The sequence below is a fragment of the Pteropus vampyrus genome, unplaced genomic scaffold (assembly GCF_000151845.1).
Source record: "Pteropus vampyrus isolate Shadow unplaced genomic scaffold, Pvam_2.0 Scaffold393, whole genome shotgun sequence".
NCBI classification, from domain to species: Eukaryota; Metazoa; Chordata; class Mammalia; order Chiroptera; family Pteropodidae; genus Pteropus; species Pteropus vampyrus.
In genome coordinates this window covers 983,653-1,007,789 of record NW_011889174.1, presented here as the reverse complement: position 1 = coordinate 1,007,789, position 24,137 = coordinate 983,653, and the positions used below count along the sequence as shown (strand labels likewise).

General features: G+C 34.8%; 1 protein-coding gene across 1 annotated transcript in view; it reads left to right on the top strand.

Annotated features, from left to right (window-relative positions):
• Positions 1-24,137, top strand: part of LOC105305687 (regulating synaptic membrane exocytosis protein 1-like) — a 243,638-nt gene that overhangs the window by 76,355 nt on the left and 143,146 nt on the right. The window contains exon 2 of the mRNA XM_023523450.1: positions 2,395-2,475. Within this exon, the coding sequence (XP_023379218.1) occupies positions 2,395-2,475 (81 nt within the window). The remainder of the gene's footprint in view (positions 1-2,394; positions 2,476-24,137) is intronic.

Here is a 24,137-nt window from a genome sequence, read left to right as displayed (position 1 = left end):
TATCAATCTGAGTGTAGGGCATTTTTAACTTTTCTTTCTTATATTAAGAAGAGATTTCAGCTAAAAAGAAGTCAAATTAGAAAATATAGGAATATATATTACCAAAATTTAGAGCTCCTTCAAATTGGATGAATAATTAACAATCTGAAAAAATTAGTTCTCCCCCTAAAAACTCAGTAGCTAGCTATATCACTTTAGTCTTGTGGTCAGGATATATGTTAGTATAAAAAAATATGTTGTTTTCCTGTTTTTAAAAAAATAATGAAAGCATATTAAGTATATTTTAAATTACATATATTTAAATTAATTCTAAATATATTGTTTTTGAATATTGACGTGTTTATTTTCATGATCTAGTAGAACTTTAAAGTTTAGAAATTTAAATAAAATTTTCATTTGAAAGATTCTATAATATGTGCAGACAGGAGCAATATGTCAGCTTTAAAATTTTAAACCAAAACCACTGGGTACTTGAGATTAGATGATAGTTTTATTATATAGACATGATCTTTCACTCAGAAAAAAAATATGTTGCTTAGAAACCTACCCTAGCGCTGGCCGATATTCCACATTTATTAGAAATGACTCACTTAAAAGCACATTTAAGAAAAACTCTAATTAAGTGGCCGATTTCTTTTATTTCAAAGCTTTGTTCTAAATACCTGAAACTTTAGGGAAAAAAAGAAATGAACTAAGATAGGTGGTTGCATATGTTTCTCACAGATGTAATTTTTCAAAAATTTTTCCAAAGTTGGTGATATATCCGGTATTTTCACAAACCAGTACATGTAGATTAAACATGCTGTATGTGTGTGCTATTTTTAGTTGAGTGAGAAATGCTAAAGATTTTCCAGTGCTGTAAAATTTAACTTCCTGGGCACTGTACTCTGTGTAAGTTAGATTAAAATTTTGGAGTTCAGAAATCCTAGGATATTCTTCCTAACAACTGCCTTTACCCTCATGCCTGAGTGGCCTTCAGGAATCACAGAGGCCTTGTGATTCCTGTAGAAGTTTTAGACTCACATCTCTTGGCCAATCCATTAAGAGTTTAGCATTAGCTCTTGACAAATGTCACTTTTTTTTTTTTTTTTTACTTGTATCCCAGGGGGGATGTGTGTTGAGGCTTTGAAATGGCACCGTTTTCTTTTCTCGTCACATTGCACATTTATTTCTGAGTCTTATTTGGCCTTGTTTGGAATGAGCAGTGTGTGTGTGTGCACGTTTCTGTGCGTTGTGTCCATGTTTCCCTGTTTCATTTTTTTCAGAAGTGGAGAATTTTGCCATGCAGCTTTGAGCTCTGGGAAAAGTTTATCTGCCACTGCCTCACCAGTAATCCACTTCTGGAATAACATGACTGGTCTTAAATACAAGTAGTGTAGTCAAACCAACAAGAAACCTCCGCGAAAATTGTTTAAAACCAGGTTCATGTTTGAGAACCCTGGGTTCTCAGGGGTGTTTCCATTTAGCAAAAGCTAAGATGTGGGGGTCTCAGCTTTATAACCAAGGCTTCCCTATTTAAAGCAATGTTCGTTTTAAAGCATTTGAGGTGAAGGAATATCTGAGCCATCTAAGTGCAGTCTCAGATGAGAGTGTTTTCTTATTTCTGCCAGTGAATCTTTCCCGTGCTCTGTAAGCCCTCTGACATGAGGGGGAGCGTGTATCCTCCTGCTGCCCTTTGATGTCCACCCTCTGCATTTATTTATTCTGTGATAGAGGACTTTAAGACACAAAGAACTTTTGCTGGGGTTTTTTTTTTGTTTTTTTTTTTTGTTTTTTGTTTTGTTTGTTTTTATATTGTGGAGGTATCTTCTGTTTATTCTACACACACACATACTTTATATATGAACATGTTCCTCCAACTCTTCCTCTTTTCTTAGCTTGAAGGGGATTTTGAACATGAGGCTGTCTTAAGGCCTCTCAGAATTTCTTTTACATAAAGAGAAAGACCTGTGTTGTGATGAATGGCATGAAACAGGACTCTGTATCTTTTAGTAAAATAGCCAAAGCCACAGAAAAACCCTACTCATCGTTTAGCATTTCAACACAACAGCTGTTCCTATTTTTAAAGCTTTCAGATGTCTTCATATGGTGAGGCCAAAGCTTTCAGTAGCATTTCTTCTATGGGGAGAGCTGCTGACAATCATTTTATTGGTGCTAAAAGGAAAATCAAATATGGAGACTATCACAGATTTTTATTTGGTATAATTGAGCTCTTGGAAGCCTGAGTTAAAGATTACCAACTCTAAGGGCTTTTCCAGGGCCTCCAGGTTAACATTAAAGGGGCTTGCAAAGATTTTCCCTTAGACTGTATTTTCAGTACCGTGTTTAATTTCCAGATTTGTTCTACCCTTTTTATAATTAATAGTGCGTTGTGCTGTCTATCATGCGCCCCAGGTGTGTTGTCAGGGACATGGCGAAGCCTGCTGCCTGCAAAACACCAAGAAATGCTGAAAACCAGCCCCACCAACCTTCACCGTGAGTATGGCATTGGTTTTATTGACTGAAAATATCGTCTCTTACACAGATCACTGGTTATAGATTTATTAATTCACATTGCATGTGGGAATAGATACTCTGGCTACTCTGGTATATGTGTAATAAAAAGTCTACTATTGTATTAGATAAAAATATCTGTAAACATTAAATATCTTTGTTATCTTTGTTAAATGATGTTTCTAATGCCCTGTTGTAAGCATAAAACTAATTAGAGGAAAGGGATGCATTTTGGGGGGCTCTAGGGTGGCAGAAATTTTGTACCTACTAGATTTGGAATGTATGTGGGCTGGAGCCTAGGAATTCAGGAAAGTAGGCTACAGAGAGGGGAGGAGCATGAGCGTAAGGGAAATGCATAGGTAGTCTATTATCCACCTTTGCACTGTTAATTCAAACGTAATGGACAATGTGAAAAAGCAGATTGCCCATCTAGTTTTATTTTTACTGCAACTCCAAGTGTAAACCAGTGAAGAGTTAAATGAGCAACCAAAGGGGAAAGCAGGAAGTATAGAAGAAACCAAATAAGTAAACTTTGAGTTGTGAATGTGGATTTTGATGAGATAAAATGTAAAGAGCTTTAAAATTCTGCAGAGTCGCAAGATATATTCAATCTTCTAAGAATTATGCTCCTGGTAAGAAAAATTAAACATTCCTTTAAAATGTCTCAGTGGCGGCAATATTCTCAGCATAATCATTATAGCCAAGTAGTTACTACTGGGGAAGTGGCTTCTTCCAAAGTTTTTAGCAAAAGCCTTTGAAGAAGTGTGTCCTAAGAGTGATATTTTAATAGATTTCTTTAACTAAGCATTCTTTGAAGCAAAACCAAAATAAAGTGATAACATTGTAAAATGTCTATAAGAAGAAAAGTAAATTTTTGTAATACTTTTACTCTGACAGTTTTTATTAGCATTGGCAAAAACTGAAATTAAATAAAATATTTAAGTGCTTATATTTTGTGTATTACATACAATTACAGATAATTTAAAATTATTTATGTTTTAAGATATAACATTTTGGTAAATAAATTTCACGAAATTTGATATGATGATTTTATGTTACCTGTGTGTTATCCAAGGGTATCCAAGGTTGTAGATTTTATTTCAATAAATATACTTGAAAATCACTGAATATCATTCTACATTTTATCAATACTTTTCAAGGAATAAAAATAATTTTGATTTAACTGTAGTAAAAATGATTTACAATGACATTGAAAAAAGTACACAGCTGGATGTACTCTTAATGATGTTACTGTATTTTTTTCTATAAATATCTTTACTGTAAAACCGTTTTCCTCTTGATGGAACTTTTCTTGATAATTCAGAGAAAACTTACAATCTCCACTTAATATCTTATGTTCTAGGTATTAGGAGACATTAGAAAACATTAGGTTTCAAGAAACTTCTGGGAAATTTCTTTGAAGAATTCCCATTTATTTTAAAATATGTATGTTCCACATATTGAGGTTTCATTTAAATTGGTCCCACTCATTCTGAAAACCATTTTAAATTGGAATTTTCAGATATAAAGAAGCAATTGTCATTGTTCCCCAAAAGACTTTAGGTCATGTTTTTGGGTCTTATTTTGTTTTTACTTTCTATAGACTTACAGTTGTGGAAATCTGTTGTTAGCTTACAATGTACCCAGTGAAATTTTCCTGGTGGCCCCTCTGACCATAGTGGCTGAAAGTATAGTTGTCTCTCCGAATCCTCCTTTCTGATAGTCCCTTTGCTCACTATATACTTTTCTAACTGAAATAGTGAACCTCTCTTGAGATGACTTGAAAGATTTTAAATTTGCATCATACTTTATTTCTAATGAATCTCGCTAGAGAGTGATGGGTATAAATTGAGCTCTCCATATCTACAGAAGTGACTTTCTAGGTTGATATGAAAAGGGAAACAATAAATTGGGGATTAGGGGTGATTAAGGATGTGCTGTAGCTTGTAGATCAGTGTTAAATCATAACCAATTTGTGGATTTGAAAATCAAGAGACTAGTTTTTTGTTTGTTTGTTTTTATTTTTGAATGGAATAGAATAGAAAATATAAGAATACATCCTAGATTAGTACTGTAGTATGAATTTAGATTTCTGATAACAGGGTCAAAATATAAATTCAATAAACACTACATTTAGTTATAAGGTTGTGCTAATTGATTTTAATTGGGAGAGTAGCTTAGTCAGATTTTTATTATATGTATACATGTGTGTATATATAAAATATATTTTGCTTTACTTTGGCAGAAGTGGAGAAAATGGAGTATGAATGTGATGTGGGCAAAACTAGAGACAAGGAAATCAATTAATAGACCATTGTAATAGTCTAGAGAAAAATAAGGTCTTGACTTACAGGAGTAAAAGATGATGTGGGAAGGAAACATTTCAAGAGCTGAGTAAGAAGTCAGATGAACAGTGCTTAATTGTCAATTGAATATGGTTTGTGAGGAAAGAGAATGAGGGACTAGCACATCAATGGTTTGAATAAAAAGTGGAATTAACAAATCAAACCAGGCCCAGGGTAGGGCAATGAGGAGTTCAGATTTTGATATGATGATTTTATGTTACCTGTGTGTTATCCAAGGGTATACATCGAAGAAACAGTTGAGTATATGAATCTGAAGCACTCAGTTAACTGGGGCAGTAGATGACATCACCAAAGGGTATATAATTAGGTAAAACATACCAGAGAAAGAATAGGTAAAGGAAGAGGATCCCCCAAATCAACTGAGAAATAATGGTAAAGAAGTTGGAGAACAAGAAGCCAAGGTAGTAGAGGGATACAAAAGGAATACCCAAGAGTGTCAAATGAAGCGGAAAATCAATAAATAATTTCACAGATTAAAAATGTCCTTTGGGTTTGGTCATATAGAAGTTAATGGTAGCTTTTTTCATAAAAATTTTAATATATAAGTGGGTGGAAATACTTTATCTCTGTAGGTATGAGGAGCAAATGAGAAGTCAGGAAAAGGGGATGGTCGTTGTTCACGCCTTTTTTGAAACTCTTGACTGAGTTGGGAAAGAGAAAGAGTGGCAGGTAGATAGGCAGGAAGTAGGGCGACTATGCTTGTGATACTTGGTACATTCTATTTTGCAAATCTAGATTGATGTATACACATATCAATATAATTTGTATTTTTGATAATTGTGTTTATAAACCATCCAAAGATTGTTGGTTGTTATTAAAATGTCACAGTCATATTTAAAGCATGCTCCATAAGTTTTCATCACTTAATCAAAGCAATAAATCTATCAAAAATATTAGTGGAGTTCAACAAATTGAGTTTTATGCCAGTGATTCCTCACGTATAAGATGCACAGATAAATAAGATAGAATTCCTGTCTTAAGAGTTCCCTCTCAAGTTGGGGAGATGGCAGTTACATAATCAGATATATTATGATACTACATGATAAGTGCAACACTAAAAGTATGTTAAAAAAGAGAAGATGATTTTTTTTGTTTAGGGTTGGTGTGGTCAGGGAATGATTTACAGAGTCTATAATAGTAATATGAAATGTGAAGGATGAATAATTCAGGAGGCAGGCGAGTTTGGGGTACAGAGTTCCAGAAGGAGCGAACAGTTACCCTGAAGCCCAGAATATCATGTTATGCTGGTGTAATTTAAAGCACGGACTCATTGCCGGAGCCTTTGACTGTGTGTATGTGTGTGTGTGTGTGTGTGTGTGTGTGTGCGTGCGTGTGGTCGTGTGGGTGGGTGGCAGTTCATGCATGTATGGAGGGTGGGGGTTGGTGTAGTGTGCGAAAGAGAGAAAGAAAGGAGACAGGAAGTGCTTCCTCAGAATCTGGGGAATAGGACACTTGTCAAATTTGGAGAAAATAAGCAACAAATGATTTTATTTTTAAAACTGTATTTTGAAATTTAATATTACATTGTGGGTTTTTGTTTTGTTTTGTTTTTCAAAGTGATCGTGGGTTTTAAAAGTTCGAAACTCTTGTCTACTCATCAGTCTAAGTAATGAATATTAGTGGGAATAAGTATGAGAGTAAGGAGGTAAGGGAGATTTGAGAAAGTTTTGTAGATAGTATAATTAGAATATAACGATTCATTAGTTGTGACAATAAAGCAAACAGAAGAGACTCACTCATTTTGGCTCAAGAGATTAAGTGGATGTGATAAAATAAAAAAAAATTAATTTAGGCACTAAAGCAAATTTAGATTTAGCATTAGACTTTTGTATTAGTGGCCAACAGAAACATCCAGAAGACAGTTGGTTATTCATATCTCAAACTCAGGAGAGACTTAGATGAGATGTACAAATTTGTGAGCAATTAGTTTATAATAAAAACCGTTAAGACTAATGAAATAGCACAGGGAGAAGGTATAGAGTTAGAAGAAAAGAGTGTAAAAGGCAGTATAGAGGGTGTCACCAGTACATAAACAAAGAGCAGAGGAATTAAGTAAATTATAAGATCATGCAAATACAAACTTGTCTCAGTTTTCTTGGAACTTCTTATGTTTTAGTAGTGAAATTTCCATGTCCTGGGAACCTCCCTGGGAAAACTGGGATGGTTGGTCACAATCAAACTGGTACACTTGGAATTTGAAAGTAAAAATCCAGAAAAATATATAGCCAAAAATAAGCTAAGCTAAGACAAATAATTTTTGTATTCCTGTGGAAGGAGACATTATTATGAATAAATTGGATCCAGAGAAGTACATAAATCATAGTTCAGTTTTTTTGTTTTGCTTTGTTTTTTTGTTGGCGATTGCCTACTCTTAAAAATTAAGGTGTAATTCACATAACATACATACAATTTACATTTTTTAAAGTGTACGATTTAGTGGTTTTCGCAAAATTGTGCCACCATCACCATTATGTAATTTCAGTACATTTTGATCACCTGCAAAAGAAACCTAATATCTATTGCAGTCATTCCTTTAGTCTCCTCAAAACCTAAGTCCTAGCAACTACTAATATATTTTCTGTCTCTGTGGATTTGCCTGTTCTGAACATTTAGTGTAAACAGACTCATATAATATATGACTATTGTTATCTTGTTTTTATAATTTAATATAATATTTTCAAAGTTCACCCATGTTATAGCATGCATCAGTATCTCATTTCTTTTGTTGCCAGATAACATTCCATTGTATGTATATACCACTTTTTTGTTTATCCATCCATCGGTTATTTGGCATTTGTGTTCTTTCTGATTTTATGCTGTTATGGTATAAAATTGCTTTTAACATTTGTGTACAAATTTTTTAATGGACATATGTTCTCAGTTCTCTTGAGTATAAACCTAGAAATGAAATTGCTGGGTCATACGGTAATTGTATGTTTACATTTTGGGGGAACTGTTGAGTTGTAATTCAAAGGAGCTGTTCCATTTTATATTTTTACCAGCAATGTAAGAGGATTCCAGTTTCTCTGCATCCTTGACAACACTTGTTATTGTCAGTCTTTGTTTATTACAGCCATCCTTACGGGTGTGAAGAATATGAATATGTTATTGTGGTTTTGATTGTATTTCCCTAATGAATAATGATGTTGAGCATCTTTTCGTGTGCTCATTGGCTATTTTTATTGCTTCTCTAGAGAAGTATTGATCAAAATCTTTTGTTCGTTTTTAATTGTGTTATTTCTCTTTTTATTGTTGAGTTGTGAGAGTTCTTTATATATAGTGGATACTATATCCTGTCAGATAAATGATTTGCAAATATTTTTTCCCATTTAGTGAGTTGCATTTTCATTTTCTTGACAGTACCTTGAAGCACAAGTTTTTAATTTTGATTAAGTCCAATTGATCTATTTTAGATTTGGTTACTTGTGGTTTTAGTGTCATACCTAAGAAACTGTTGTCAAATTCAAGGTCATAAAGATTTGCCCCTAGATTTTTTTTTTGAGAGTTTTATAGTTTTAGTTATCACATTTAAGCCTTTGATCCATGTTGTTACTTTTTGTATACAGTGTGAGGTAGGAGTCCCATTTCATTATTTTTCATGTGAATATCTAGTTGTCACAACGTGTTGAAAGCAGACCTATGTGTCTTGCACGTGATCATAGAGGGAAAACTTTCAGTCTTTCCACATTAAATATGATATCAGTTGTGGGGTTTTAGTAGATGTTCTTTATCAGGTTTAGGAAGTTTCTTTCTATTTCTAGTAGTTGAATATTCCTATCATGAAAGGGTGTTGAATTTTCTCAAATGCCTTTTCTGTATCTATTGAGATGATAATGTGTTTTTTTTTTTTGGTCCTATATTCTATTAATATGGTGTACTGTTTTGATTGATTTTCATATGTTGAACCAATCTTGCATTCCTGGGATAAATCCCACTTGGTTATCCATTTTATGTTGCTTTATTTGATTTGCTAGTATTTTTGATGATTTTTGTGTATCTATTTATAAGAGATATTGATTTGTAGTTTTCCTATGATGTCTTTGTCTGATTTTAGTATAAAGGTAATAGTATCCTCAGGTGAATTTGGAAGTATTCCCTAGAAGAGTTTGTGAAAAAAGTTTGTAAATTTTTCTCCAAATATTTAGTAGAATTCACCAGTGGAGCCATCAACATTCCTTTGTGGGAAGGTTTTTGATTACTTAAGTTCTGTCTTTGAACATTTGTAATTGTTCTATATGAATGTTTATGTATGTTTAGGTAAGTGTGTCTTATGAAACTCCCATGTCTTCAGGAAAAGCCTACATTCAAAAGTGAGTTTGATGTAACTCTTAAAACTATTCATGATTTGAGTTTATTGACACATTTGATTTCTAATTCCTAGAAAATAAACAACTTTGTGTGTGTGCGTGCATGTGTATTTACATGTATGACAAATTTCATCATATAAAAATTACCAATGTAACCTTAGAGTGTGGGTTCAGTATAGTTAAAGAAAGTATCTAAAAGACCTTGTGCAAGTTCTTTAATACCGCTGAGATGCTTTGGTTTGGATTTCTCTGATTACATTTAGAAATATTGAGAAACCAGTTTTGATATGGTGTTTATGTTTATTTATTTCTCTTTTGTTTTGTTAGATGTTTGTAAGTCTTATAATAGTTCTATTTAAATTAATTATCAATTTCATTTATTTAACCAAAAAAAAAAATTAATTTACGTTCCAGATAAAAATTCAAATTATTTACTCTCAGTATTTTACTTTGCTATTCTGTCGTGTCCTCCTTACTTCCACTTTTCTAGAAATGATCTTTCTGTACAACGGTAATTCATGTCTTGGACTGGATCATTGAATACTATCTGCGTGGAAGCTTTTGACATGGGCATGTGTGTCACACGAACTCTTCTTTTTCCTTTCTTTACAGTTTCAGATGAGTTAGCCTTGAATCTACAGGGAGGCTGCATCCAAATTTTTTTTTAATAGGCATACTTTTTCAGCTCTCAAGGGCATGGCTTTTTTCAGTAACAGTCTTTTTACAAATTTAATGATATAACACAAGGACTTATGAGGACTAACATGTATGGGGAAAGAATGAATTTAATCATGTAAATGTAGTAGCTTATTTTTAACCTAATTTTAAAATAGTCAAGCTTGAGAACCAGAAATATAACTGAGCAAAATATATATTAATATATTTACTTTTCCCATAGCAGTATGGTAAATATCATATATCTTTATAATTGAAAATATGGTTTCTCATTTAAAATCACACATTTAGCATCACAATTATATCTTATACTAGACAAAAGATTGTACAAAAATGTTCTTTGAAGTTGTAAACAGTTGGACAGAAGCCCTTGTCATTATGTCGCTATGCTCTTAAACTCTGCATACCAGACATGATCTTCAGGCTGTGTGTACTAATGCCCAGAACTCTATGTCTCCTTGTATTGGTAGATGGCAAAAGTTCCATAGAAAATTGGGCAACCCACTGGCAGACTGTCACCACCTCAGACACACCTCTTTCATAAATACAATAATTCCTCTTAGAAGCCTGGGAGAGGCTGTATGAATACAGAAATCTAGTCTGCTTTTATCTGTTTTTCTTGATCTTGTCCTTCTACCCATCTGGGTCCATACAGTCTTCTTAACTCCTGAAGTTCTGCAGATTTTATACTCAGTCTTGTCCTAATTCTCTTGAATGTTGATCTCAGTGCAGGTGTGATCTACTCCTTCAGTGGAAACCTGTTAAATCAGCCTGGGATGAGAGGGTGGCATTGAGGAGAGGGGAAGTGAACTTATTCCAGTGGCGGAAGAATGTGCAATAGGGGAATTAGTTCACTGATTGCTTTGCAATGAATCAAGCTATGTTTTCTCCCTTCAGTAAATATTTATTTAATCTGTAGAGCAGTCCCCCATAACCCTGGTCTCACTCCTCAGTTTCATTTACCTGTGGTCAGCCATATTCTGAAAAAATTAAATGAAAATTTACAGAAATAAACAATTCACAGGTTTTAAATTGTGTGTTGTTCTGAATATCATGGTGAAGTCTCATGCTGTCCTACTCTCTCTGGCCTGGATGTGAAGCATCCCTTTTTCCAGCCTATGCAAGCTGCATATGCAACCTGCCTATGCAACCTGCCCTTTAGTTACTCAGTAGCCACCTCAGCTGTCAGATTGTCTGTCACAGTATCACAGTGTTTGTATTAAAGTAACCCTTCTTTTACTTAAAAGTGGACCCAAAGTATAAGAGTAGTGATGTTGGCAATTTAGATATGCTAAAGAGGAGCTGTAAAGTGCTTCCTTTAAGTTAAAAGGTGAAGTTCTTGACTTAATAAAGGAGAGTGGGGATCTATGCTGAGGTTGCTTAGATCTATAGTAAGAACAAATCTTGTATTCATGAAATTGCAAGGAAAGAAAAAGAAGTTCTTCCTAGTTTTGCTGTCACTCCTCAAACTGCAAAAGTTATGGCTATAGTACATGATAAGTGCTTAGTTAAGGTGGAAAGGGCATTAAATTTGTGAGTGGAAGATGTGAACGTCAAATGTGTTCCGATTGATGGCAGTGTGTTCCACCAGACAGCATTGAACCTATACAGAGACTTTAGCAAGGGATCTGCTGAATGGGTGACACCAAGCCATTTATTAGTAAGGGATGGTTATGCAGATTCATATATAGGTTTGGACTGAAAAACATAAAAATGGCTGGAGAGATTGTGTCTTCTGGTGAAGAAGCCATATTTCCAGTGGAATTGAAGAAGTTGATTAGAGTTCGGTGCTCTCCAGGGTTCAGGCATCTGCTGGAGGTCTTGGAATGTATACCTCATGGATAAGGGGGAACTGCTATTCTGTGTGCAGAGCCCAATGCCAGGCACTATATATGATGATGAACAAAGCACAGTCCTCGTCCTGGTAGAACTTACAGTGTGGGAGGAGATGATCTAAACAACAAACAAACACAGATGCAAAACTATTAATTTTTAACAAGGCCTAAACTGAGTGATAGAAAACTACACAGGGGAAGCTGTTTACAGAACATGCTCAAGTAAGACTCTAAGAAGAGGTGACATTTAAAAAAGACTTGAAAGATGAGAGGTCAGCCTTGTGAAGAGCCATCAGAGGGTGAATCCAAGCAGAGAAGATGGTATATGCAGTGGTCTTTCTACAAAAACCAATGTAATGTGTTTGGGGAACTGAAGAAGGCCAGAGAAAAGTGAGATGGAGGGGAGCAATGGATGAGACTGTTGAGATAAACAAGGGTTCCATCTCGGAGGCCTTTCTGGTCTTTGGATTTAATGTAAGAACATTGAGAAGTCCTTGAAGCAGTTCAAAGAAGGGAGAATCATGATTCAACGTAGTGTGGCAAATGGTTTGGGCAAAACAGAATAGTGGTTTGGACTCTGCTGGTGGCAACAGAGATGGAACAATGGAAGGTAGGCATGAAATTTTGGAAGTGGTTAAGGAGATGAACTTCTGGTGTGTGAAAGAGGCTCTAAGTCATGTGTATAAATCTCTGATATGCTTAATAGGTCTTCTGTTCATAGACTCCATAATGTATAGGTATATATTTTCTCATAAAGTCTCAAGCATCTTATTATGTATACAAATGTGTCTTCAGTGGCATATATAAGTGAAAATTTTAGAAATATCAATTGTATTACTTTAGATATGTTTGTATAGAGCTTCAAACATTGAAGGGAAAAATTATGAAAAATAAAATGGAGTAAAAATGGAAACAGAATTTTGCCATTTAAAATAAAATTTTTCACTCTAATATTCTGTTGAGATAGAAGACTTAATAATTTTGTAGGTGCTTGAATATACTAAAGGAAATACATGTTTATGTATACTAGACAAAAATAGTGTTCAAAGATATCTCACTTACTGAGTAAATTCAGCCAAGAAGAAAAAAGCCTGTATGCATAGGCTCTTTTAGCTATATATTTTATTATGAATGAAGATATTATTCAGAGACAAGCAGCCTCTTCTGTACTAATTTTAGGCAAATATTAATGTCAAAATTGTGATGAGTTTTATTTTGTTGTTAATTTTATTTTTCATCCAACGATAAGAAATGTCATTCAATGTCACTATGTATAGTTTTATTACCACCTGTAGTAGGGATTATATTGAGCAGATGATATTAGAAAAATAAAAGGTCCAACTAAAATATATATATTTTTTATCTTTTAGAATTAAGTTAGTACAGTCAGTAACTTGAAAATAGATAACACCAGGAATGCTGACATTTCCAATTCATGGTTATAATTAGGAAGTGACAGAATTTTTAAAAATGTGTGGCTTTTATAGTCTTCATTTTCTTTATATGATTTGCTGGTTTACGCAGCTCAAACTATGCCAGTTCACAAATCTTAAAAAAACCCTATTTCTGCTGTAACTATTTTAAGGTAATATTGTGTTTTTCTCTGCATGCTCAGAGGAGAAGGTAACATCTTCAACTTTGTGAGTACTAAAAGAGTTTAGTTCTGTAAGAGTAGAGCTGTGGTAATTTTATATATGAGTTGTGTCTCATGGAACTTGATTAGTTATTAATTACTTTAACCAAGTATCCCTTGTTGACTAAACTAAGTCTTCTGTTAATGATGCTCTGAGCAGTTCCTATGTTGGCGACTCTGACATTGGAGGACCTTGTCCCTTGTATACTGACTGTGTCATTTGTTCCTGAGGGTAGAAGATGTTTTAGCCAAATGCAATTTTCCTCCTCCTGTGTGGAGCATCTGACTTGAATCCTATTCTTTATTATCTTGTTGATTCTATCAGGAAGCCTAAAGATCACTTTCATTTAAGCCTGGGACCAGCCCCAAGCAGCTAGCTCAATGACTCCCCATCTTTCAGCTTTCTTGGGCCAATTTTAGGATAAATAATATCTGTCCACAAGAACAAAGTATTATTTTTAAAAAGATATCCTGAAGAAACTAAGGTTGTACAACTTTTGATTGAGTTCATTTAATGACAGCTTTACATAAAACCACATGATGTTGGCAACAACTGAGATTTAATGATATGTACACTTGACCTGCATAGGGAAAACAAGATGTGAACTTTATTAGTGACTCACCCCAAGGTCACTCAGCAGGAAAGAGCAGATCCAGGTACAGAATCCGGGTCTCTGGATTCCTAGTATAGGATTGATTCAAAAGATGCAGATATTCTATATTATTATCAAGAAGAAGAATTTTGTAATTCTTCAGGGAGCAATGGGTAAGCCCTAGCTTTAAGTGTTAAACCATATATTTTTAGTATTCTTCCTCTGGTACTCACTTGCTGAGTAACATTGGCCCAAGTGTTTTACCTTCCTAGATCTTAGTTTTCTTATCTGAAAAATAGGTAGAATATTATTTCTAGTTATCCTACTGGGATTTTTCGAGGATTAAAGGAGAACAAGTATGTGAGAAAGTTCCATATAGGTATTATAAAATGTTATTCAAATATGCTTAAAGTAGCAATGGATAATCTCTACGTTATTCATTATTTCATTCACTTAACAAATATTTACCAAGCTTTTACAGTGTGCTCATATTGGCACAATTTGAAAAACATATTTATATAGCTGCATCTTTTTTTTTTTTTATCTATTACTGTTTCTTATTGAAAGGAATGGTGTAAAAAGGCATTGGGGCACCTTTTAAAAGAATATACCCCTACCTTACACTACCCTATCATATCTTAAATGCTCTGTACTGTGCGTGAGTAAGGAGGCCAGGAAATGTATATGCGGAAAATTTCTTCAAGTTATTCTGATGTACTCTCCTGATTTAGAACCACTGGTATGTATTACTGAGATGCTTAGTAAAAATGAAGATTAGCTAGGATGAGTAATAATTTCATCAATCAAAATTAATGTCGGCATTACTGAAATTGATGTTTCTTCCAAAATTCATGTAGAATGGATGCAAAGGGAAATAAGTATTGGCAATATTATTATTAGAAAGTCACTATGCCTTGGGGCCCGGCCTGGTTACTCTGTGAATCACTGCTATTTCCTCAGCTCTTCTACAGAGTCTTTTATCCAGGATGAGAATGATCTGTCTGTGCCAAGAAAATAGATGGTTATTATGCAAAAACAGGAAGCTTATAGCCAAAGGAGAATCTGTAGCCACTGGTTACTTCTGCACCAGTAGGAGAAGGAAGGTATTAAATTAAAAGAAAAGATTGTGACCAGAATCTTGGGTAATCTATGCAGTGAATTAATGTTTATTTAGTAAAAATGATTTTGGTAGATAAATGGATATATTCGTCTATTATGCATATAACAAATATTAAGTATTGTGAATGTGTCTAGGATATATTTAGTGATTTTAGATAGCATTGCTAGTAATATATAATTGAGGTCACAGAGTAGACAATTTTAGAACAGGGCATACTGAAGCAAACTTTTTAAGTCTTATTTAACTCTGGGTAATATTAAATAAGATTTTCATTATTTTCAAATGACCCATATATGTAGCATATATTTTGACATTCATTCATTTTACTCATTTATTCAACAAAATAGTAGAGACTTATAAAACATTTAAGAAGATATAGCTTAGTTAAGCTGACAGACAGGTAAACAAATAAATACAACGAAGTATAATGATGAGGCCATGAAAGCACAGAGAAATCTAACTCAAAATTGGAGGTCAGAAAAACTCGGTAGAGCCAGTAATACTTGCCATTTTATTATATTTATGTTAACAATTATATGTTATCTGATATTTTTCTGTAATTCTTTAAAAATATTTATTGAGCACAAGCTGTGTTTCAAATACTGTACTAAATTAGATGAGGGAAAGAAGACCCCTCTTCCTCAAATAATATTAGGTGTAGAATCTGCCCTCAAGTAGTTTATTATTTAATTGCGGAAGATGAGGGGGAAAGGAGGAAGGGAGGGAGAGAGGACAGAAAAGAGAGAGGGATGGGCGAGTGGGTGGATGGGTGAGTGGGTGGATGGATTGGATAAGTTAGTGGCTATGAAGGTATAAAAGATATCTTATAATATGAGTAAATGACAAAAGTGAATTACTTAAAAAATATACAAGGAATTTCCTCAAAGAGGGGTGATAGGTATATAAATAATTGTGACTGAGGTGGTCTGGAATCAGAAAAAGCTACAAGGGGAAAAGAAGGACTAGCTTTCCTTCCAGAATAAGTTGCAATTAGATAGAAAGGACAGATTAGGGCATTCCTGACTAAGAAAATGACTTGGGGAAAAAGTTCAAAGTGAGAATGAAGCTATCAGGCGAAGGGGAAATTGACTATATAATCTAGTTCGAGAAATGTATTTTGCAAGAGAGCTGGGGGATATACACCTATAAAGGAAGATAGGGATCAATTTATAAATATCCTTGAAATCCAGTTTTAGGAAGCTGGTTTTACTGCTAAGGAGGACATGGAAGTATCTGAAAATAGAGCTACCCAGTTGAAAGGATTGTTTAAGGATGATGAATTTTTCAGAAGTATGTATGATGGATGATAATAGGGCATTCCTGGAGAGAAAGAGACCAATTAGTAGGTGACAAAAATAGACCAGACGTAGTTAATAATAGTAAGGATAATGATAGTGGTTACAGAAGAGATGGATGAGAGAGGCATCTGGAAAGAGAAAGCAGCAGGCTTTGGTAACAAGTGAATGTAGAAAAGAAAGGAACAAGGAGGAAGAAAGACTGAAAAAAAAAAAAAAAGTCCAAGAATTTGACTCTGGGAGTTACCTTAGGAAAGTTAATGAAAAATAAGGAAATGCAAAAGGCATGTAGCTCTAGGGAATTATATTCCCTAAAATATGCACTTCTTTTCTAATGCCTTAAGGGAGTTCCATAGGAAGGAAGATTGACACAATGGAGAGAACTGTGTCATGTCGGAGCATCAAAAAGGAAAAGAACACACTTCTGAATTTTCAAAATCTGTCACAAGCTTTTGTTATGCATAAAGTTCCAGCAGAAGAGTGTCTAGTGTTAGCTCTTTGCGATTCTCTGTCAAAGATGATAATAACAATAACTGCAATTATATCTTATTCTGTTTTAGGAACTTCATGTGCATTTAACCCTCATAAAACTTTATACAATACCATTATTATCTTCATTTTACAAATAAAGAAACTGAGGAACAAAGGTGTAAATTACTTGCTTATACACATACACCCACTAATGGAGAAGCCAGGATTCAAAGCCCGGCAGTTGGAGCCCTGAGCCTATGCTCCAGACTTCCTTGGAGGCAGCCACTCCTGGTAATCTATTTCAGTGATCTGAGTGAGGATCCACTGACACCTTGTTTCTTGCTCAATCCTGGGTTACGCACCAGAGGGGTTAAAAGACAAGAATGCCATAGTGTTCTTGATTCAAAGAATTTACTTTAGTTCAGCATATGGTAAGTCATGCTCTCCATGGTAGTTACCCTAAGTGGGAGCAAATTCATGGAGGAAATAAAATTTGATGGACCTAGAAGAATGTAAAAGTTGCTGTCAGTTACTTTTTGCATCTAAATTTGTTTATATATGAAATAAGCAGGCTTTTATTTGTTTTACTTGCAAAAAGGGGGGTCGATATTTAATTTAAAGATGAGCTCCTACAATACTTCAAAAGTATACTAGTCATTTATCAATAAATTGTGTGCTACCTTGGGACATGTTTTCATTGTTTGCCTTAGTTGACTTTCCAAAAAAAGTAATTAACTTAAATTTTTTTTCTTTTAATATTGTCTCCCCACCTGCAGTTTGCACTTGTTGAAAACAGGGGCTATATTTTATGAAAGTTTTTGGTCTACTAGAATACGTAATACTGTGCAATACCATTGGAACTTGATATAAATTGCTTTCCTTTGATTTGAACTATACTTTGATTTGATTTGAATAGTGAGTCCTGATTGACAAATGATTCCAAGATGAATTCTGTTATCTCCCCCTACTGTGAATGGTAAACTGAGCTGAGAAACATTAAGAAGTAGAGAATATGGAGAATCAGGGAGGAGAATGAAAGCCTCTTTCATTTGTCCCTTTGGTTTTTCTAACTTTGCGTTTCCATACAATGCCAGAGAGCTATTTCTACCATCTATTATCTTTTGAAGTACTAAAAGTGTTAAAATATTTGGGCTTGTCTTTGTAGTATCATTTGCTGTGACAGCCCAGGTGGTAGTCTTGAGCCATATTAATGAAAAAGTTCAGACTTGGAAAAAGTGTGACTTTGACTTATATATCTGTGTGTCTGTGTGTGTCTGTGTGTGCACGTGTATCAATGAAAATAAAATTTAGGTTTTTTTGCAATTAAGATTAGAGGGCATTTAATTTTTCTCTTTCAACAAAGGTAGAATCTCATTTACCACTGTACTGTCCACAGCAGTAAATACAGTACTTTAAGCCTAAGCGTACTCAAGATGTACGTGTTTGGTCCAAATAAGATGGAAGTAAGTTCTGTACCTCCTTCACATCACACTCCCTAAACACATGCAGAGTCATGCACATGCATCCTTCTTCACCTTCTCTTTTCTATTTGTGCCACTTCCGTTCTCCCAGTCATCCAGACGGGAAACCCCTGAGTCATTCTCAGCTCCTTCCTTCCTTGTGCTTCCTACATGTAATCAGTCACTGTGTCCTGTCAGCTCTAATTCTGAATCCTCACATCTGTTCCTTCTTTCCATTCTCACTGTCATCTTCTTTATTTGAGACTCTTTCTCTTTTACTTGGAGTTGGAAACCTAATTGGCCTTTTTGTCTCCTATTTGCTCATCAGTATAAACCATCCCACCCAGCTTTGGTCAGAGCAGCTGCCCTCTCAGATGCCTTCAGGCCTAATAGTCTATGAAAATTACTGCCACTGCCTGTCTTATCCCCCACAGTGCCTTCTCCTAGTCATATGTTTTACAAAATCACGTTGCTCCTTACTCACTGGAGATACTTTCCACTCCTTTTTTCCATCCTGAGCTTTTACCCCCACTGATTTCAGTATCTAATTTTCTCACCCACCCCACTTTCAAGTCTCCGCTCATATGTAATTTTCTTCAAAACTTGCCTGACTAACCACCCCACCAGAATTTTTTTTCTCTGAACTTTTGTTACATCCATCTTACTTAAAGCCCGTAGCACTTTCCACTTATTTGTGTGTGTGTCTTAGATCTGCTGTGAGTTTATGAGCCCTGTTTTAGTTATTTTTTATTTTCTTAATTCTTGTCCAAGAGGGTTGACAGTTCTTAAGTGGAATTGGTTGCCGAAATGAAACCATGTGCAGCATGCTCATGCTCTCTCACTCTCTCTCTCAATCTTTCAATAAAATATTAAATTTAGAGGTTAAGTTATGCAGGGAAAGGCTCAGTATTAGATGGTCAGAACAAAAGAGCTTTTTGTTATTATTGTCATACACTTGATTTTTTTTCTTTCACCATTGGCTGCACAAATTTTGTATTTATCATGTAGACAAAATTTGGGGTCAGTAAATTGTATATAAACGTCAAGTACAGATGTGAAGCCTCTACTTACATAGCAAACTATCCTGTGTATACCTTTAAGATATTCTTTCTTGAATCCCATTTTCATCATATTACCTTCTGATTCAAAATGTATTTTAGTGCTTATAAAGTTAAGCCTAAAATTCAATGTCCAGATTTCCTCACATTTCTTCATCTTTATTCATTTCTATTATGTCTCTTCCACTCACAGGTTTCTGCATGCTTTTTTTAGCAACACACCAAAACATAAAAGATGTTAACTTTACTTATTGGTTGATTGAGTATAAATTGCTGTTGTTGATTATTTTAAACAGCTCTAACCAAGAGTGTATTAGAGACAAGGAGATTGTATTTATAATCTAACATTGGATTTCTGCAGTATGTTTATATTTGAGCTTGAGAAGAAGGCAAATGGGCTTGAGAAACGTCTCTCTATTCTGAAACTTTTAAGTAATTCTTGGATAAAATAGAGGGAGATGCAGAAAGGAAAATGGGAGGTAAAGGCTGTGAACATGCCCAGAAGGACTCAGAGCCGGTGTTAAGAGGATGATCTTTGAGGGAATAGGAGAAGAAAAAGAAAAATTGTATTGCTGGAGCGACACCATAAGAAATATGGAGTTGTCTCTGTCTTGTACAGAAGCAGCAAATGTACATGCTCCTGCAAAGATATGTGGACTAGGATTTTTTTTCTGGCAATTGTTGGTTTACGAGGCCCTTGCCTCATTAAACCTCAGTTAAATTTCTCCCCAAGGAGAAAGTCATTATTTTCTACTTTTTTACCTTCAGAAAACTGATGATCAAACTGGTTACCAGTAAATGATAGAGTTATTACTCAGACCTCTGACTCTAATTGCTTATTTCATTTCATTGCAGAGGGTAAGTAGGGCACTCTATAGATAGTCCTGTAAGTTCACATGGTAAACCTTCAGTGTCTGTCTGTCTGTCTGTCTGTCTACTTACCTACCTACTTTCATCATCATCATTATCTATCATCTATCTATTCACATGTCTATCCATACATAAGCTGATGGAGGTTGTATAAAGGGATGTCCGACACCTTCCATTGCCCACCTATTCATCCACATTCTCACCCTCACCCTCCTTTACACAAATATTATACTTCACCAATACAGACTTGAAGTTCACCAACACACAGTGGAGTGTTAAGAGATGGCCCAGACCATTATAGAAGCCAACTTGTTAAATTTTTAAAAATTTTGCAAGCTGGTTGTTTAAAGAGAGCTTTTAAAAATTAAATTACATAAACTTACAAGTAGGTAAATTATATGAAAATGAATGTTGTAAATTCTCAAATCTTACCATTTCCTAATTATTTTGCTACTGTGCCTATTTATGCTCTTGAGTTATTCACAGCCATTGTATCTACATGATAGAAATACTATACAATGGAAATATTGCAGTAGCACTTATTTTACCAACTCTATGTTCAAGTGACATCACATTTGTTGTTTGAAATCTGTCCTGGTAGAAGTATTTACACGATGGAAATCGACAACTTCTCTAAATCAGCGCTTTTTGTTGTTGTTTGTTTATTTTAGAGAAACTGTAGTGCATTTATCAGCACAGTGCTGCAAACATATTCTGTTGCTTCTCTCTTTTTTCCCTTGGTAAATGCTCTCCTCTCTGCCTGGAATGTTCCTTATATATCAAATAAATGATATTTTTTAGTGTGTCTCATACAATATTTGGGGCATACTAAAAACTATTTGTTATTCATTGGAAATTCAAATTTAACTAGGTGATCTATATCTGTTAAATCTCACTACTACAGGTTTTTTTTTTTTAAATGTTTAATCTTCCTAGTACAGAGGTACCAGCTCTTTTTCTCATTGTGTGTCCGTAGTCTCTAACACAGGGAATGGATCAAATGGATCATAATAAGAAAGTTTGGGGTTTTTAAAAAATAACATCTATACTCCTATCGTGTTTCTTATCTAACATGTATTCCTACATGTTTCTATTGGATGAAATCAGGAAACATTTTTATGGAATTTGAAATGACATCACGAGATTTGTGTTTTATAAAGGTAACTTTAGGTGCTAGGTGGGCAATGATTTAGAAAGTAGAGATGGTGGACTTAAGGAAACTGGATAGGAAGCTAAAGCAGTAGGCCAGATGGATGATGACAGGGTGTGAACCAAGGAACTGATAGTGCCTTGCAGTAGAGAGGAGAGCATGGATATGAATAAAAATCTGGAGAGAAGACAACTAGACGTGATCACTGGATATAGATGCTAAATGAGGAGAAAATAGAAATGACTGAAATTTCTTGCTTGGGCAGTGGAGTTGATGGTGGTGCCATTAACACAGAGAGAAACATAAGATGTATAGCAGATTGGGAGCAGTAAGAATAATTGAGAAGTTCAGTTTGAGACATGCTAAGTTTGATGTGCTGTGACCAGGCAGGATATAAAAAAACTTTTAGTCACCAGTACAGACAGAGCACTGACAGTTAAAATGAAATACCAACCGATTAGAATGGACAGTGGCCATAAACAACCATGCAGTGGTACTGCTGGGTGAGAGTGCTTTCAATTCAGATGTCCAATAGGGAATCATAACTTTGGGTCTGGAACTCAGAAGAGAATTTGAGTCTAAAGATGTTGGAGTCCTTGGCTCAAAGGTGATGTTGGTGCTCTGGGAGTAGGTGAGATCACTTATAGAATATTTAAAGAAGAGGGTGAATAAGGGATCTATAGAGTATATTAATATTTGCAGGGTGGGCAGAAGAAGTAAAAATAGTAAGAAAAAAAGATGGAGTGATCAGATTTTGTGTATGGTGGAAATGATGGATTATCTTGCTGCCTCTTCAGACTCCATATTTTTTTCAGTGGGCCAATTTTTATGTAAGAACTGAAGTTACATAAGTCAAGGCCTCTGAAATACCAAGCACCACAGAGATTTGGAGGCTTGACCTTTTTTGCTATGGTAAGACCACCCTTAGTTGCACATATTGGGTGACAAGAGATACAGAATGTCATTATTACACCAGGAGGATCTTCTAGGACTGAAAACAAAGATATTCAAACAGGGAGAAGTATGAGGCTATTAGTGGGAGTCTCAAAGTCGATTGCCCCAGCAGCCTCTAGTCAGTGACAAGAGAAGGAAGGGCTGGGAATAGGAAGTTGCCTGTGGTGTGTCATTGATTGTGTCCTTAGAGGGCTTTTGCTGTTGTTGTATTTCTCAAACTTGATAATAGGAGCAATTTTGAGCTGATGAGAAAGCATTTGCATTTGAACAGTGAGTTGTTCTAGTTCTGTTACTCAAGGAGTTCCTGAGGAGACTAAGACTGCCAGCGTCCATATGGTCTGGAAAAGAACACCACGCTCAAGCTCAAATTTGTGTGGGTCAGCAGACCGCTGAGATTTTTTTCTTCCAGTTCTGAAAGGTTGCTTAATCATTTGTCTTGTTATTGCAAATGATACAATAATAATTATAAATGGTTCTTTGCTTCCTAGAGCAGCAAACCTAAATTCTTCCACTTGACATCAAGATCCATGCTAGCCTGCCTTCAGTAAGCCTGCATATTATACCACCAGCTTTACTGTGTGTGAGTCCCTAATTATCTCATTGGCACATCAGGTTGTTTCCTGGTGCCATGTCTTTATCTTATTCCTATTCTCAAAATTACATCCAATTTTGCTTTGCCTATCCAAGTTATTTGGAGTTCATAAGACTTAAATTCATATATCCCAGATCCTTTACTCGTGAAATTTTAAAAATCTGTGTATACCCATTGACCTAGTTATCTTGTTTATGGGAATTTTTCAGGCAGAAACGTGGCAACAATATGTAGCGATATGTGTACAAGGATATTTGCTACAACAAATTGGAAAAATCTGAATATTCACAAATAGGAAAATGGCTGAGTAAATTATGGTACTTCTCTCTTGTGGAATCCTCTTAATTTTTTGCAGCTATTGAAAATAATCAAATGTCTTCACCTGTCCAGTGGGTGAACCTTGGTAAATAGACTTAGCACTATGAATGGCCTACAGCAAACAAAATAAAGATTAGCCATTACTACTAATATTGTTATAGTATTATATCTGTTATTAGAAAGCATATCAAAACTACATTTTAAGTGAATAAAGTATTTTCTATATTACCATCTACTCGTAGGGTCCAATTGTTAATACGACAACAATGTCATATATATGTGGCTAGGCAGAACTGATTCAGATTATTATACAATTATTAAACACTTGTAGAACACAAGTACAAGCCTAGCAAGAGAGATTCTAGCTCTGAGCAGCTGATTTGCCAACAGCTCAATATAAGCCCTGTAGCTAAAGGTGTGTATAAACAATGGAAGAAGTATCAAAGAATATACTCACTATTATCAATAATGGTTCATTATACAAGTGGGACTGGAGTGGAGAAGGAAAATACTATTCTACTTGAACTGCTCTTGTTTGAATTGTCATAATAAGTATGTATTACTTTGTAATTAAAATGACTGAAATTAAAAAATAATGCTTCTCTAGAACAGTGACTAGTACATAACAGGTGCTCAATATTTGGTAACTATTATTGTCATCATTATAATTGTTGAGAAGTTCAATAAACTCTAGAAATCTTTCCTAGCATCTACCATATTCTCTGGACCACTGAAACACTGATATGTACAGCTTATTCACAATACATTTAAATACATGGAAGAGGTTTCATTTACTATGGCTGTGCTGGCATGAAAATTTTGTTTTGCTCCAAAAGTATAGTATTTTTTAAAGCAGAGTCACATTTTGTACTTAACCTACTTTATCACATAGTACCAGAAATTTAATTAAACATGTCGATAAACAGGTACAGTCATTTTATTTCAAA